An 18,104-nucleotide genomic window follows, 5' to 3' on the forward strand; every position below is an offset into this window, starting at 1 on the left:
AATCCAGGTCATCTGATCCCAGAATTCTTCCCCAGTCCAGTCTTTCCACTCAGCCCCAATGAGCACAGGAACGTGCTAGGGGCCAAAGCTATTTACTTGGCCTGCAAGGGCTCCAGCCCTGCTTTATGGGGCACCTGAGATGGTCTTTTAGCCAAAGCAGACTTGGTAGATGTGGAGGAGGGGAAAAGTATTTCAGGCAAATGGAACAGCATCTGCAAAGGCACTCGGCACATTCCGGTGGACTCTGAGACCCCTCTGTGTTGTTCCAGTGTCCTGTCTGTGTTTGACTCTTACGCTTGGAATCACTGGTGTTGTCCTGTGCATCCAGAGCTCAGAATTTCCCAGGCTGCCACACCTGGGCTATCCTTCTGAGTGGGTCTCTCTGGTTTTAATGACCCCACCCCCCTCCATCCCCACAATCCAATATTCTTGCAAGAACCCAGGCTTCAAAGACCAGGCTGTCTTATGGAGCTCCTTCTCACATCTATTGGTTTGCCAAACTCGAGCAATTTCCAACCAGAGGGAGAAAAACAGCAAATTAGTTTTGATAACAATTTCAGGAGAGGAGCAGGAAGAATCATCTCTATTTTGTCCTATTTATGGAAGAGTTGCAAAGGGTTTCTTTCCGTGAAAAACACAAAACCTTCCTAGGTCCTCTGCAATTTATGCCTCTCCTCTCCGAGCCAGTCTGACACCTCTGAGAATGTGAGTCCCGTACCTGCGTCCCACCTTTCTCCTCTTTCCTCCAGAGCACCTTGCTCACACTTGCCCAGCACCAGCACTCATGACCACCTACTGGTGGCTTCTTGAATCTCTTCCATTGGCGCTTCTTTAGTTCTCCCTTCATTTTGATCTGCGCCCTCTTCTTTGGAGCAGGTCAGTATCCTGTTCTGAATGCTATTCGGTAGTTCCTTTGTTTGTTGTTGGGAAGCTCATTTAGATTCCTTCGGTTGGAAAACACACCCTGCCTTCCTGTTCCAAAGTATATTACTGTGTTTTCCAGCGTATAAGACGACTTTTTAACCCAGGAAAATCTTATACGCCCAGTCGTCTTATACGCCGGAAAATACGGTAACAAAGCATGCCTGAGCCCGGCTGCTGTCATGGATGTCAAACAGTGTTGCAGATTCACTCACACGGATACAGGTGGTGGGCCACTGGCTTGGTCTCAGCAGTTCCATGCGTCACTGAGTTAAATCCAACTCTGGAGCACACTAGTGAGATATGGAGAGTGTGGGGTGGTTTTGTGGGGAGATAAGAAATTACAAATTGTAAAAAAATGGCACAAAAACTAGTATCTGGTCCCACTTCAGGTCCCCTCCCAGAATCCTCCTCTCCGCTCTCTGTCTGGCATCTTTCCTGAGCAGATCCTGATCGGTTGAAATCATGTCTCTGGAGCAAGCGCTCCACCCCATCCTCCTCAGCTGGGGTGCTCAGCTAATCAAAGCTCCTAGTGGTCCTGGCTTCTGCAAAGGCTCGGTGATCCCAAGTCACAGACGTCTCTTTCCCTCGGTCAGTCACACATGTAGGATGTGAATGTCATGTGGACCCTGGGCTGAGAGTCTGAGCAGTTGACGTCCTGTGATCCCAACTCTATCTGCTGAGTCACATGTGTTCTCTCTTTCCATGAGTCCGAGCCTCTCTGGAAATGGAGCTTGTGTCCACAATTCCTCGCCCCTTACCCACAGTCCTAAAACCCAGGAAGCTCTAAAACCAGAAAGCAGCAAACTCATTTGGCAGTAAACCCTTGGCATGAACCGAGGCTCTGTGTGGTCTCTACTGGTCTGTGTGCTTGGCTGCAGGTACTGCTGTGGACTTTACCAGGCCTGCTATGCAATGCCAGGTCTGTGCACCTTCTTCTCTTTTGAAAATTGGAACATTCTGAGTTGCAAAGCGTCCCAGGAGTTTGGATAAGGGGTTTTTGACCATTCAACTTCTATGTCTGTGGATGCACTGAGCGCAGCAACTGCTCAGCGTGAGACCAGCACTGTGCCTGATTCCATACAGGTCCCCGTGGGGATCCCCCGAGTGACTGAATGGGGGTTTGTAAATTCACACGACTGCTCAGATTTCCATGTGCCTAAATAACTTGCTCATCAGTGAAGACTGAGTTCCTAAATGTCCTTTGATCAGTTTAGCCCATGCCCTGAGAACTCTGTTGTTATTGTTGTGTTCTCAGATAGTTTTGCCTGAGAGTTTTCCCATCTAAGGACCTTTCTCATCTGGAGGAGTGTCTTTTTGTTCTCTCTGTTGGAATTGCTCTCAGATCTTCTCTGACATGCCGACAACCCCCATGATCGGATGGGGATCCTCAGTAGGCGTGGAGGCGGCCTCCAGCCGCAGTGCGCCCTGCCGATTGCGGTTCCGTGTCAGAAACCCGGGTGGGCGGTGTTTGGCAAGATCTGCGGTGAGCTGAGGATGACTTCCCTGATCTGCAAGAGCAAAGCGCAGCTCTTTCACACGTTTGCAGGTATTTTAAGATGCAAACTTCACATTTACAATATCGTGGGTCCTCCAATACGTATTGAGAGGAGAGCTCCATCATGTTTATACTGAACTTGGGGTGTGTTCTAGGATCTCCCAGACCCCTCGCCCACCCACTTCTCAAGCTCTGGTCCTCAGACTCCACTCCCCTGGAACCCCTGAGGCAGATGACTGACTGGTGACCTTGGGCTTCACCTCCAGGACCCATTCCTCCCCCTGGGTCTTGGCCAGGGTCTTTCTTCTGCTGAGCCACCCCCTTTGCCTGCTGCTCACTGTGGGGTGGGGTGAGCCCCTAAGGTCTCCACGCCCGGGCTTCCTCCTTGGTGACGGGGCAGTGCTGCCCTGTCTTGAAGGATGGGCTTGAGGGACACGAGGTACAGCTGGAGTTTGCTCCCGGCACAGATGGGACACCAATGCCAGTTCCATGTTCCTCCCACCCACAGCCAGAAAACACACGCACAGCAACTTCTCTAGACTCTGCGCAGGCCGCTGGGAGAATCCCAGGTGCTGGCATCTGGCGAGCTGCGGTCCCCCCTAGTGGTCAGCGGGAGGTAGCCCATCTCAAAGGCAGGGCGGGCACTTCCTGTATCTCCTGCGGGGCAGAAGCCTGGGAATCTTACCCGTCATCCCTTTTCCTGATTCTCAGAGGCCCGGGCAGTGTCAAGGCCAAGGTGTGAGACACGAGGGGGAGGGGGGCGTGGCACGTGCATGGGGGTGTGTGAGACAGACAGGGGCTCAGCACGTGCGTGTGCGGGGGTGTGAGACGCTCGGGGGCGTGGCACGTGTTTGCGGGGTGTGTGTGTGAGATGATGGGGCCGTGGCACGTGTGTGCGGGGATGTGTGTGAGATGATGGGGCGTGGCACGTGTCTGCGGGGTGTTTGTGTGAGATGATGGGGCGTGGCACGTGTGTGCGGGGTGTGTGTGTGAGATGATGGGGCGTGGCACGTGTGTGCGGGGTGTTTGTGTGAGATGATGGGGCTGTGGCACGTGTGTGCGGGGTGTGTGTGTGAGACGCTCGGGGGCGTGGCACGTGTGTGCGGGATGTGTGTGAGATGATGGGGCCGTGGCACGTGCATGCATGTGCCGGGGCACTGGTGGGGCTGAGAGAGGCGGGCGGCCACGGCGGATACCTTAGATCCCCACGCATACCTGGGAATGGTTTTCTTAAAATGCGGAGTGAGTATTTCAGGTACACGGAGAAGTTCCCCTCAAACGGAATGGGGTGCACGCAGCTCCGCTGAGCTCTCACCGCTGTCACATTCGCTTCCCGTTTAGGGAGCCAAGCCACACCCCGCTGGCAGAGCCCCTGTGCCCTGGCACCACGCTCAGCCTCTTTCCTCGCAGGCTCTTAGGGGTGTGCCACGCGGTGTTGCGAGGTGCCAGGGTTTGGGGGTGGGGGGCGTGCGTGGGGAGCCGTCATTCTTGTCCGCGCACAGCTGGGCCCAGGACTCTGAGAACTCTCCAGAAGCGGAGGGCTGCTTATTTCCGTAAGCTCCTCAGTCCTTTTTAGCCTAATATGCATAAACTTCCGATTTTAGGGGCTGGATTAGCTAACATGAGAGCGACTTTAGGGAGGAAATGGTGACTTTGAAAACGCCCCAAATATTCGCCGCGGGTGCCGAGGAGCAGGAAGCTGCTAAAGAAATAACGGGAAGTGGCCGCTCCGAGTTTCCCCAGTCAGCGCCGCTGACATTCTTAATTCGGGGTGACCGCTGGGCTCCACAGGCATCTGGACAGGCAGACCTGCCGGAAACAGTTATTTTACAGCGAGACGATCACCATGCAGGCATTCAAAGCTTCCAGAAACTTCTGTGAGCTAATAGGTAGCTCAGCAGGTGCTGTGGGAGTGCTCATGTGATGAGGCTCTGTGTTTGTTGCTGTTTTTGGTGGAGCAGCGGTGAGTGCACTATGGGGAGGAAGTCGAGGAGGGCCTCAGCGGGGGTTGCCCACCTGGAGAAAAGGCCGCCTTCTTTGAACACACACACACACACACACACACGCACACACATAACACACACACAACATACACACACATAAATGCGCACACATAACGCACACACACATAACACACACACACACACACACACACAGAAGAAGAAGCCAAAGCCGTGTCAGTTTTTTTATTGTTCCAGTCATAAAAAGGAGGAACACCTCAATATGTAAACAGTTTCCCTAACACAGCAAGTTCTTAAAGATACAGGTTGTATTCTAAAAAAAAATTTGGCATTGTAATGATTTCTCAATACATAGCTTGTGCTTTTGCATTTAGCATGCTTTCCTCTCCTCGTCCGCGCACAGCCGTACGAAGAGTTGAGCAGTTACAGAAGGACCGAAAGGTGGGTCAGGAGCCAAACCCGTCCCGGAGCCCTGCCTGGCTTTCCTCTTCTAAGAGGGCGGCGGGAAGGGTGTTGGGAAGGGCAGTGGGAAGGGGGCTGACTTCAGAGCAACCTCAGTCACAGGGCGAGAGGGAGGCCGGAGCCGGGGCAGGTGTGTGCTCGCTCTTCCTCCTTCCTCTCGGCTCATCCCTAAAGGAGCACTGCCCCTTGGCTGAAGCTTTGTTTCGCCATCGTGTTGGTTAATATTTATAAGTCTCCCCTGTGTAACCCTCGTCTATGGTTTTGCTGGGCATGGTGTCTACTGCTCAAGGCTGTAGAAATGCCACCTTTTTCTCAGGTTCGCTGCATCATTTCAACCCGCTGGACAGTTTTGTCAAGGAGACTTGGCTCTCTTTCCACTGAAAGATTATTATTATTATTATTACTAGAGGCCCGGTGCACAAAATCCGTGCACAGGTAGGGTCCCTAGGCCTGGCCGGTGATCAGGGCTGATCTGTGGGGCGACTGGCGAGGCAATCGGGGAGCCCCAGCTGGCACCCACCTTGGCTGGCCTGGCACCCCCCACCACCGCCAGTCGCCTCCCTCTGCCTCCCAGCTTTGGCTGGCACCCGCCTTGGCTGGCCTGGGGCCTGCAGGCTGGGGGCAGCTCCTGCGTTGAGCGTCTGCCCCCTGGTGGTCAGTGCGCGTCATAGCGACCAGTCGTTCTGCCGTTTGGTCGATTTGCATCTTAGGCTTTTATTATATCGGGTTATTTTTAAAGATCAGTCCTGAAGACCCACGCGAGCCTTTAAGCACTTGGGTGGGCTTGTGAATGCATCTGCTGTGCCGTCCTGCCCGGCCGGTTCCTTAGCCCGGAGCCTGAGTCCCCTACAATCTCACACCAGTTTTCAAAAAGCACATTTTATTGAATTCTCCGATTAGCCACCCCACCCCGCCCCACCCCACCCCACCCAGGCTCGCTTTGTGTGTGTCTATCTTTAGACCCTCTCCCTGGCTGGCCCCTCAGACGGAAAGGAAGGTCCTCTGTCTTGGATCTCCACCCCCCAATCCTGCCCAGCCTGGAGGAACATCAGGAGACACCCCTTCCTTCCCCAGGACACCGTTCGCGATGGCTTATGTGGAGGCTGACCTGCCGTCTTCAAATGTCAGAACAGTTGTCATGGCCTCTTAATTCGGTGGTCTTATTTCTGAGCCTGGAGTAAGTGAACTTCCCCGGCACCCCTCAGGGTCTTCCTCGGTGTTTGCTCACAGGGCTTTGGTGTGGCTCGAGGCCCTCGGCACAGAGCTGCCACGTGGGGAGAGCTGGCAGCCAGGAGGCTGGCGAGGAAGATGCCACTGCTCCTTGGAGTCCTCCCAACCACCTGCCCGGGACAGCGCTGTGTGCAGGTGTGTGGGGACCGGCACGCAGCCCAGCCAGTGCAGGTGGAGAACGGTGAGCCAGGCATCAGCCAGCTCTCGGAGCGCTGAGGGGCGATCTGTGCTTGTCTGGTTTTCCTGGCTGCTTGGACCCCTGAGGACAGAAACAGGAGCGCGCGCCTGCTCCCAGCTTTGGCGAGCTGCATGCTCCTTGAAAACAAAACATTTTACTTCTCTGGGCTGCGAGCATTTTATCAAAAACTCGAGTTCCTAGAAGAATTTCTGGGCACAGAGCGGAAGAGCAAGTGTGTGTGCCTTGTCTCATTTGGAGATGTGTGTCCTCTGGAAATGGGCACGGGGAGGGGACACCGGAGCGCACCCCAGAGGCACCCGCTTGCTGAGCCAGGCCTGGGAGAGGCTTAAAAAGTTCCTGACAGTTCCGTGTGGTGGTGAGAAAGGAACTTCCAGGTCAACGGAAACATGAATGTCTACACACATGCAACCATCACACTAGAGTCAGACTCATCCTCAGCTTCACAGACCCAGCATTAAAAAATTACCGTTTAGGCATCCTGTGGACTTTAACCTAGGGCAGTGGTCGGCAAACTCATTAGTCAACAGAGCCAAATATCAACAGTACAACGATTGAAATTTCTTTAGAGAGCCACATTTTTTAAACTTAAAACTTCTTCTAACGCCACTTCTTCAAAATAGACTCGCCCAGGCCGTGGTATTTTGTGGAAGAACCGCACTCAAGGGGCCAAAGAGCCTCATGGGGCTCTCGAGCCGCGGTTTGCCGACCATGGACCTAGGGGGTAACTTTTCAGAATAATTTTCGTTCTGTCTCAGGAAACGGCTCACAGAACAACCTCGTATTTTACGTATGGTCCATAGTAAATATTTCAGCCTTGGTATTGTGCTAGTTTATTAGGAAAAATACAATGAATTGTCTTACAATTATTAGTGGAAAAGAGGGATATGGCTGAAAAAAAAATCGAATTAAAGTTCCGACGGTTTCAGGTTTTTGCCTCCTCGGCTGTTCTGCTTGGTTGAGTGTGCCTTGGTTTTGCCTGGGGCCTAGAGGTTTGCTTCGGGGAAGGTGGAGCTGGATTCTGGTGAAAGGAGTTGCCAAGCACCTGCTGGAGCTGACTGAGCTGGTCATGGTGGCCTGCGAGAGGTGGCCACCGCCTTGGCCGGGGGGCTCATTTGGTTAGACCATCACACAGAGACACCAAGATGTGCGTTTGATCCCTGGTCAGGGCACATATGAGAATCAAACAAGGAAATCAGGTTTAAAAAAAAAGAATCTGTAAACATTTTAAATCACGTTGGCTTGTAGTTAGGCTTATTATTGGAACATAATAAGAACATAATAAAATTGTGGAACTATTTTGGGGGGGGCAATTTTAATCTTTTAGGCAGAGTTGAATGATTAATACGGTCAGCTCTTTGGACATACGTTAGATCAGATTATGTGAATTTAGTTTTGGGATCTTTTTAAAAAGATGAACATGATTTGGGTGTGGAAATGACGGCTTAAAGAATAGCTTTTTTCAGGAGCAGTTTGGCCGCCTAAGGACAGGCCATCCTGGGAAGAAAGGGCAGGAATATCCCGCACGTGGCGTGCTGAGTGAGTACCTGTTTGCCCGGGCGCTGCCCGGATCACCGTGGCTTCCCCAGGGCCGCAGGTGGCGCAGCCTCAGCCAGTCCTCAGCCCCCGCGGCGAGGTGCAGGTGGACAGGCGCCGCGGCAGCAGCCTTGCAGGTCCTGGGGAGCCAGGCACCATGGGCGCCAGGCTTTCTCCCTGGGGCACAGTCTGAGCAGACAGTGCGGGCAGGGGGCGGGGGAGCGTGGAGTCGGGGAGACCACTTTGCCAACACAGGCAGGCACGTGTCATCATTCCGGACTCCTGGGAGGTGTGGGAGCTTCCCATTGTCCCTGGGTGCTCTCTTTTAGACATGGACCCCCTGGATGAAGAAAGAAAGCCAGGGCCGTCTTCGGCAAGCCCCTCGCCTGCTCGGGGCAAGAAGATTCCTCTGCGGAAGTCCAGCTGGCCTTTGGCACAAGACCTCCCTGGCCCTCTGCTGAGCTATGGGCTGGCATCACAATGCCCAGCCGTCACGCGTGGGCTCTGTCTCTGGGGCAGGACCAAACTCTTTTACATTTTTGATCTCGGGTGGTCAGACTGCGAACATAGTACATGCTCAGTGAAACCTGGGGGTGGACAAGAAAACGGCAAGAGATAGGAGTAGCCCCAGGAACAGGCTCTTGGCTGCTGCTCAAGGATGGCATGGGCCCTCAGACGAAGGTGCCGGGAGGACACCCCCTGCGGGTGAGCAGAGGGAGGGGTTCAGAGAGAGGAGCTGGGCGTGCTTGGAGGACAGCCTGCGGTGGGCTGAAGTGGTGGGCTCCTGGGGACACAACCAGCTGCGTCTCCAAGCGCGGCCACCCAGAGTTCCTTGCAAATCCAGAAAGTCTTGGCCTGGCTGTCCTCGCTGGGTGGCTGCCAGAGGAAAGGGAGGGGTGCGCATCGCTTGCCCAGGGCGGCACTTGTTTTGGTGGTGGGGTGGGTTTGAGCAGACTGAGCCCCCGTTCTTAAAAGGAGGGAGCAGGGTCAGACTGTCTGGGGAGAAGGCTGGGGTCGTCCGACGAGCCAGCTGAGTTTGTGTGCAGGGCAGCATGAGACCCAACAGTGGAGATTCCTAGAGTTTCCAGAATGAGACGTGCGAAGGGGAACAAAAGGCTACAACAGTCACCATGGGAAAGGAGGACTTCTTTGGACTTCCTTGCACTCACTCCATTCATGCGTCAGTGCTGTTTGACTCTCATTTAGTACGGGAGGGGCAGCCCCGTGCACAGGGGACTCAAAGGGTCTACTTGAGCTCCTTTAGGGAGAGGTGTCTCCCTGACCCACGTGGGTGTTCTGTGGGGTCAAGAGTGCTGGCCATGCCGAAACCGGTTTGGCTCAGTGGATAGAGCATCGGCCTGCGGACTGAAGGGTCCCAGGTTCGATTCCGGTCAAGGGCATGTACCTTGGTTGCGGGCACATCCCCAGTAGGGGGTGTGCAGAAGGCAGCTAATCGATGTTTCTCTCTCATCGATGTTTCTAACTCTCTATCCCTCCCCCTTCCTCTCTGTAAAAAATCAATAAAATATAAAAAAAAAAGATAAAAAAAAAAAAAAAAAAAAAAAAGAGTGCTGGCCAAGGTCAGCTTCAAAGACGCAGGGTTCCCGGAAGACATTTCTGGGTGGTGGTGGTGGGGGGTCATTGTTTAGATGGGCAGGAACCCGGCCTGGAAGGAGAGGCTCACCCAGAGAAGTGGGCATGGCCAAGCTCTGGACGCCCCACGGCTGAGCCAAGGGAGGGCACTGTTCCTTCCCTGCCTCACGGGCAGCTGTGCCAGAGCTGGTGCCAGAATGGCACCTGCTGGGCGGACCTGAGGACAGTGCTCCTCCTCCTCTGGGAATGCTGGCCCAGGACAGAGGCTCTGCTCCAGCTCCAGCTGACCCCGCTCGGTAGCTGTGTGTAGCAGTGAGACGCCCCACATGGACATTCTCCGTAGGGCTGTCAGTCAGGCCTGGGTGTCGGTGGTGAGCGAGGTCTGAGCTTAGGCTCCTGGGCCATCTTGCGCCTTTGGACGGATGCTTTCTGATTTCTTAGAAATGACGATGAGTTCCACATCTCTTCCCCCAGAGTCTCTGCTCTCCGCAGCCTTCCTGTGTTTATGAGGAGTGGCTGGGCGATGCCAGTATTCCCGACCAGTGGGAGCGCAGGGCTTTATTCTGAAAATGCTCCGTCCCATCTGCCGGTAGAAACATGTCCTTCTCTGAAATCAGGACCTGTGGCCACACCTCTCTGGCCAGCCACAGAGCACATGAGGGTTCGGCCTCTGGGAGGGTGGGGGAGCGTCTGAACATACTGCAAGTCCCCTGTGCACTGGTGACCAGTCTCCGTCACGTAGTCACGTTGGGACCTCAGTGAACCCACCTGGTGTCTTAAAGTATTTTCTCTCCCCCCGCCCAGGACTCTGAACTCAATGGGTGCAGGAAGCTTCCTTTCACCAAGGCAATGAGGCCAAGTAAGAGTTTGAGTCCTTTGCATTGATCTGAGTTTCATGGGGTGAACTGTGGGAGTTCCCCTCCCACTGAGTCACGTGGGGCTCCAGGCCGTGGCAGGGCTGCAGACTTTGTGCGTGCTCCACGTTGCAGACGCATTCCCTGTTCCCCACCCAGGACCAGGTCCATCTCAGTTTCCACCACGTACGTCTTGGCAACACAGCATCTCAACGATTTGTTACAGGTATTTCCTCTCTCACGTGATTCCTAGGAAAGCACTCCCAAGGAAACGCGGTCTTTTTCAGTGGGACTGGAGAGGGAGGCCCCCTGGCCTGGCTGACCCTGGGGCTTTGGAAATGCTTCTTAGAACCCAGGGGTTCAGCTCAGCGGCCCTGAAGAGCGCGTTTACTCTTGACGCATCGTCTGGCTCCCTTCCATCCAGCACTCCGCCATCACCACCTCTCCTCCCGGACTCACCCCACAACCACCCTCCTCCTCTCCCTTCTCCTGTGGCGCTCCCCAAAGGACCCGGTGGTTTCCCAAGAGAAGCATGTACTTCCTCGTCTGCACGTGAAGCTTTTTGCTGAGCCACTGGAGGGGCCAGAACTAGTTCTCGTAACCCCAGCATAGCTCAGGGTTCACCTATCACCTGGTCACTGCAGGTGGGGGTTGGGGGGACCAGCAGGGACCCAGCGGCAGCTCAGGGTGAGTGCTGTCCTCCTGCCAGAGAGTGGAAGAGAGAAGGCTGGGGGGCGGGGGAGGGGGAGCAGCTGGGGCTGCGTGCTCCCCTGTAAGCCCAGCTCACCCCGCTGAGCAGAGCTGGGGCCCAACTACATAGTAAAGTGCCTGTGGGTCCCAGCGAAGCTCTAGCCCGGGAACTGGCCCGGGAACCGCCATTTCTTGCTCTTCAGTAATGGGTAGGCCGCTGGGTCCCGGCTGGCTCTCCCTCTGCTCCCCAACCTTGGGGAAGGGGGTGTCCCGAGAAGGGAGAAGTCTTTCTTTGAGACCTGACTACGACTGGGCTACCACAGTCCTATGAAGCAGTTGGCCTCTTACCAAAAAATGTGTTCTTTTCCCCCTTTGAACAGACCTATGGGTGACGTAACAGATTTGTCCTGGGAAAGAGCGTTACTGTTCTAAGTTGTCCTGGCATCTCTTAATCCTGCAGCACAATGCTGACTGACTAATAGCAGTTAATGGTACTAATAGCATTTAGTAGTATGTACAGGGGCCAGCAAACTTTCCCTGTAAAGGGCCAGATACTAAATATTGCAGCCTCTGGCCGCACGGCCTCAACTCTGCTAGCGTGTGTGAGTAATAATAATGGATAGGGTGCCCGTGTTCCAATAAAACTTTATTTGTGACACTGAAGTGAGAATTTCGTATAATTTTCACATGTCACAAAATAGTCTTCTTTTGTTTACTTTCCCCCCAACAACTTAAGAATGTGAAGTCATCCCTAGCTTGCAAGTCTTCCAAAAACAGGCAGCGGCCAGATGCTGGGAGCAGATCTGCTTTGCGGACCGTGTTTGTAGTAAAAAGAGCCCAGAGCTTACGCCTCGGCACCTGGACCGGACCAGGGTGTGTGGTTTGCCGGCCTGGTGACCGGGGCAAGGCCGTGATTTGCCTACCCTCTGGGTTTCCATTTGTAACATTGAAATTATAGCACACAGCTCCCTGATGGGTTAGAATGAAATGGAGTAGTTTGAGTAAGTGCTCAGGCACTGCGCACAGTAGGGTGTCATGTCGTCTTGTTATTGCACACACTGTGCTTCGTCAACCTCTCTAGCGTCCTGAGCGAGCTCTGCTTCCAGATGCCACGCTGCGTCTGCAGCTCTTCGAGACACAGGGGCAGAGATGGTAGGAAGAGGCGTGTTTTACTCCGTTTTCACTAAAGGATAATATTTCCGTAAGCGGAGGCTGGCCATAAAGTCTAGAAACAAGCTGATGTTATCAAAGAATTGTCTGTGCTGCCCGTTTTCCGACTTTACAGCCATCCACCGGAAGGAACTCCTGGGAGAGAAGGTCTGTCGTGTCTGCAGGACATTCATTTCCAACTACCCTGTCGTGAACCACAGAGCGCCCCCCGGGCCAAGGAAAGGAGACTGAAGACCGGTCCGCCTAACGCGAGCTATCTGGGAAAAGACGACGGATATTCAACATTTCTAACAAATCTTCAATTGCTCAGCTAACCAAATGATTTCACATTCTTGCGGCGAGTTCAAGTATAGTTTCTAACGGCATTTTTATAGCCTCCTTCTCTGTCTACCCACCTTTCCAAATAGTTTCTGAACCTCCCTAAGATACTTGATTAAATCTAAATTAAAAAAAGCCAAGGGGGAAAAAAGGAAGAAACCAGAACTATAGGAAAGTGTGGGGAGGGAAAGCATGTGGAGACTTTAGTCAGTCAACATTTAGGCTCTATAGGAAGTCACAGATCATTTTGAAATTAAAATGGAATGGCAAACAGACAGGAGAGCCCTCACCTGGCGAAACCCGAAGAGGAAACTGTGCTTGAGAGACGGGCTGACACTTTGAGGGACAGGGGCTGATTTCTGAGCGGAAACGGGAGTTACTGAACTGCGGGAACGGGTCGAACTGGAGGGAAGGGCGCAGGAGAGGGCCGGATGGAGGAGGGCGGGGGGCAGGTGGGCCCGGGCACCTCCTCCTGGACCAGGGGCTGGAAAGCCGTCTTTCCGAGGAACAGCGAAGTGGTGACCCGGCGTTGCTACAGATGTGCCGATGGCCCCGGGGACGCCAGAGACAAACAGCTGTGGCAGCTACACGAAGCGGACAGAGATGAAGAGGCGCTCTGTCGGGGGGGGGGGGGGGGGGGGGGGAGGGGAAGCCCGCTGGGGTTGGTGGGAGTGAGAATCTGAGGGCCCCGGCGCCCTGGGGGTGCTGCTTGCAGGTGAATCTGCCCTTTTCTCCAGATGGGGGTCACCTGGAGCAAACGGCAACCTTCAGTTCAAAGTGCTCATCCAGCGAAGGGACCCCACCACGGTTTTATGGAAAAGAGACTGCAATACGCCAACCAGACACCAACATACCAAGTTGAGAGTGATTCTTACTCGTCATGGGTGCTGTTGCATTAAAATAGGCTTATTTATTGTCATCGCACTTGGTTTGCTAACAAAGTGGCTGAGGGAAGGGGGGGTCTGGATATGGGGCGGGGGCTGGAAATCGTGGGGGCATCTTTGTCTTAATGGGAAAACACCGTTCAGTACTTGCTGCTTAGAAAATTCAGTCTTAAGGAGCTGCTTTCCGTTCCAAATTTTAACAGTTGACACAAAATACACCGTTAAACTGTTATCAATAATTGTAGAAAAATAGACACGTTTGCGCGGGACATTCTAGTAAAAGGGTCTTCTGGAACATCCTCGTGGAAAGACTCAGAGGCTCACGTTACAAAAACGAGATTTGGTTCGTGTTCTGTCTCCAACTACATGGACACCGAAGACGGTGGGAACAGGGGGGGGCTCACCCGGGTGCCCTGGCACCGCTACCGAACCGACCGCCATGTGCGTGACCAGGGGCTGCCAGGCTCTATGTTCAGTTGTGCTAACGGGCCCCGAGCTGCTGTTCCCACCAGACATCAGGGCGTGCATGGTCCTTAGGCCTTAGTACATGCTTCAAAAAGGCCCGGTGAGTCTTCAAGAGCTAAAGTAGCAGACTTTTTGCAACCCCTGCTCGATTTCGCTTTGTGCTACCAGGCCACGCCCTGCAGCTCTGGGGGTGCTGCAGGGTTAGCGCCCGCGAGTCAAGAGCGCCCTGTATAAGGCTACGTACGTACGTGGAGGAAAGGCCACTGTACCTCCCACCGCCTGGCAGGAAGTGGATGGGGCTCCCTCGTCCTCCTTGACTGCAACCTCCTCCTCGGAGTGTGGAATGAATAAACGATTGAACAGATATTCAACGCAGAGTGAGATGTTGGCCAACAGGAAGGCGCTGTGGCCAACAGGTTTGTTCTCCAGAAAGTCGGTGCCAAGAAGCAGCGGTCCTGATGCAAAGTCTTGGAAGTGGGAGAAGAGAGGCCCCGTGTTAGACCGAGGAACCCCTTCCCTTATCTCCCACACACGCTTGTTAGTAGACAAGGTCCCTCAACTATGGCGAAGGCCTGAGTGATCTGGTGCGGGAGAGCAAGGTCAACAGGGAGGGACGGCTAGTCTGAGTTCTTGGACTTCCACGGAGCCTCACACTGAGCACAGCTGTGGGAGCTGACAATGAACTTACGTCCAGTCAGTGGGTATTGATGTTAGGGAACAAACAGTTTAAAATAGTAAAATTAACGTGAAAGATCTTCACAGTGCAAAATTTCCACCTGCCCTTAATGTTTTCATATAAGATTCTCTTTCTTTCTTTCTTTTTTTTTTATTTGAAAACATTTTTTTATATTAAAATTTAGATTTTCAGCACAAAATACCACCCTCCCTCTTGGCTCTCCCTCCATTCTTTCCTTCCTTCTCTCCTCTTTGTCTTCCTCTCTCTGTCTACATTTATCTTTGCAGATTGAAATGAATTAAGGCTGCAGTTTTTTTGTTTTCTTTTGATTGAGAGACACTTTGGATTTGATTTCTAACCTGTGGCAGACTTTTGAGAGATTTCGTAGTCACCGAGATTGTTGGTGTAATCTCTGAATGTTGAACTCTGGTCATTTCATAATAATAAAAGAATAGAATAAATAACAATGCAAGAAGCCGATGGATAAGCCCCCGGGTTGGGAAGAGTGCAGGATAAAGTCAGTGTGTGAGGTCAGTGACACTATGAGCCTTTATGAAGTCCATGACTCCAGACCCAACCATCTTCTGCTCACCTGCCATGTCTCCTTGTAATAGTCTGTAGTTTCTCGTGATTACGGAATGGGAACAGCTAGAGAATCAGTGTTTTTGCAGAAGAGTTTCCTGAACTACAAAGGATGAGCGCTTGTGTGAAAAGCATAAACCTGGCATTGGTGACAAGCTCGAGAATGTCCTCTTGGAATTCTTCCCCAGGCTAGTCAGTGAGGCCCTGGTTGTCTTAAACCAGAGGCCTCGGTTTGTAAACATTTCACAGTATATCAGTGTATTGGTGGTGCGTTTTGCCATCTGCTGGACCTCCCAACTCCCCCCAGACCTATGGCTTATTAGAGTCAATGAAAGGATCAGCGAGGGAACAGTGAGGTACCTGAACGGGCTGCCAGTCTGGGACGCAGAACAAAGGCCATGCACTAAAGGGCCAGCAGTCAATGGGACCAAAGCAATTCAGAAAACAAAGACATCAGAACGGAAATGCCTACTGTACAGTGAGAATAATTTTTCTTTTACTTTTTTAAATCTTATTTCTAAAGTTATATATCTAAACCTACACTAGTTATATATCTATGTACATTATTTAGAAGTTGTGTTCTACAGTACTTTTGTACATGCTGGGTTTTATTAATTACTGCCAAAGAAAATGATTACATAAGGCATATATATGTACAGTGTTTTGTCTTTGCCTCACTTGGGTCCTACACCTGTGATGCCCATGGGGCAAGCACCTGCCCTGGAGAAGAAATGTGTGGGGATCTAGGGAAGTGAGGGCTACACTCTGTCCCACTGCAGGAATGAACAGGCACTGGACCTAATGTGCATCCCAGGCCACGTGTTCGCCACACTCTTGGGAGTGATCTGGTCTTGTACGGCACATGCAGGCAAGTAGCTTAAATCTCTAGGAGTTGGGTGTGTGGAATTTAGGGAGGAGACAGGCTTGGGCCACCAATGAAGGCATCTTACACCTTAACCAAATCCGTGTCTACCTCTCCAATCTGAGTAACTGAGGAAGGGCAGGTAGAGATTTTACACCTTGAAGATTTGTTTTCTGGTAACGCCAAAATTAAACACAAATAAAGGAAGAACAAAGTAAGAGAGACAGAAAGCAGGAGGATGAGAGACAAGGAGAGGTAGGGGGGACAGGGAAGGGGTGGCCTGGCCAGGGGAAAGGTTGGGGGGTGGGGACAGGGGAAGGGGTGGCTACACTTTGGACTCGTTCTCGAGGTTGGCCACATCACCATTCCTTTCCGCCTGCTCCTCGAGGTTCTTTTCTTCCTCTTCGGTCTCCAGTTCCGCATGTTGGTTGAGTTTGCTGGACACAGACCAGCTGAGGGGCAGCTCTGCCCTGCTGGCCAGCTCCGCCAGCTCTTTGGCACTGAGGGAGGGGGTGCTGGTCTCGTAGGTCTCGTGGAAGCTGTTGTAGTCGACTTCGTAGAACCCGTCCTCCAGCGTCAAGACCGGGGTGAACCGGTACCCCCACAGGATCTCGCTGGTGATGTAGGAGCTCCGAGCTTGGCACGTCATCCCTGCAGAGAGAAGAGCGGAGGCGTTAGTGTGAGTGTGGGCTTTCTGTCCCCAAGGGATCTCCGTGAGCTGGGCGGGGCTGCTGCCCGCGGCTGTTCCGACTGGGACCGGCACAGGGTGTCACAGCTATGGAGGTGCTGTCCATGTTGTAGACGCGCGCTAGCATGCACGGGAGCGTGTGCTGGGGAGTCCCAGCCTCCCAGGGGAGCTTAGGGGAGCAACGTGAGGGTTCTGGCTCTCATCAAGCTATACTTGCCTGCCAGGCCACGCACAAACACGCAGGTCCAGGTGCCCGTGTACACAGGTGTTCATGCACACAGGGGCCCATGCACACAGGTGTTCATGCACACAGGGGCCCATGTACACAGGTGTTCATACATACAGGGGCCCATGTACACAGGTGTTCATGCACACAGGGGTCCATGCACACAGGGGCCCATGCACACAGGGGCCCATGCACACAGGGGCCCATGCACACAGGGGTCCATGCACACAGGGGCCCATGCACACAGGGGCCCATGCACACAGGTGCACACTCATGTGCTCTGGGAGATCCCTGAGGTCATGACTCTGGCCTCTCCCACCCCCGCCGTGCCTAAGTCCTATCGGGACCTGAGCCAGGAGTAGCTTCCTTTTAAATGTGAAATGACAGAATGGGGGACACGCCACCCGTCTCCCGAGAAAAGACCAGCCCACAGCGTGGTGTGAACGACAGGGAATGCAGTGGGTGCGCTTTCCCCGTGACCTCCGCAAAGCGACTCGGACACGGCGGCGTCCCCCGGTCATTCCTCAGGGCCGACTGCTCCGTTAGCTCCGTTAGCCAGCTCTATGGCCCCGCCGCGGAGCCAGGAAAGCCCCAGAGGCAGCGCAGGGGTCTGGATCGGGCACTGAGCGGCCTCGGGCCAGGCCTGCACGCAGGGACTCAGCAGGCAGAGCCCGTGTTTAGAGTCCCAGCAGCACAGCAGAGAGGAGACGTTTTGTGCCGAACACCAGCACCGTGGACGCTTCCTCTGGAGAGAACCCCCTCCCCCATGCAGAGGCCGGAGGAGTGGCTCAGCCGGCAGATAATGGGTCAACATTTCTGAGGATCTGACTCCAGCAAAATAGAAGGGACCCTTGAGTCCGCAGGCCGACGCTCCATCCACTGAGCCAAACTAGTTAGGGCAAGTGTGTTTATTCTTGACCAAATCTGGGGCACTGCTCTTTAGGAAGTTGCCTGGAGACACCAAGCCGCCTCCATCCCTTTTCAGCGAAACCACGGGTAGTCTCAAGTCCATGGCAAGCCCCGGGGTTCTTCTCCCGCTCCCACGCAGCCTGTGAGTCCCTCTTCTCCAGCAGCGAGCACCCGGCTCCCCACACCCTGTGGATGCATCACTGGCTCTCCCCTACAAGCACACAAAACGGGTTGGCAGTGACCACATCCAACACTCTCCTGGGGACTTGTTTATGTCAGACGTAGGCCGCACAGGAGGAGCAGGTGTTGCTTAGGCTGACACAGGGAAACCCATGGGACTCTCCCAGCCCGGGAGGCCCCGGACCGGGCCAGGAGAGCGCGGA

The 18,104-nt window shown here is 53.7% G+C and overlaps 1 protein-coding gene across 1 annotated transcript in view; it reads right to left on the reverse strand.

Annotated features, from left to right (window-relative positions):
- Positions 1-16,223: 16,223 nt before the first annotated feature.
- KCNJ6 (potassium inwardly rectifying channel subfamily J member 6) overlaps positions 16,224-18,104 on the reverse strand; it is a gene marked incomplete at both ends in the record, with an annotated part of 103,108 nt that continues 101,227 nt past the window's right edge. Inside the window, one exon of the mRNA XM_079763064.1 lies at positions 16,224-16,549. Within this exon, the coding sequence (XP_079619190.1) occupies positions 16,224-16,549 (326 nt within the window). The remainder of the gene's footprint in view (positions 16,550-18,104) is intronic.

Source organism: Cnephaeus nilssonii (genome assembly GCF_951640355.1).
Source record: "Cnephaeus nilssonii genome assembly, chromosome: 3".
NCBI lineage: Eukaryota > Metazoa > Chordata > Mammalia > Chiroptera > Vespertilionidae > Cnephaeus > Cnephaeus nilssonii.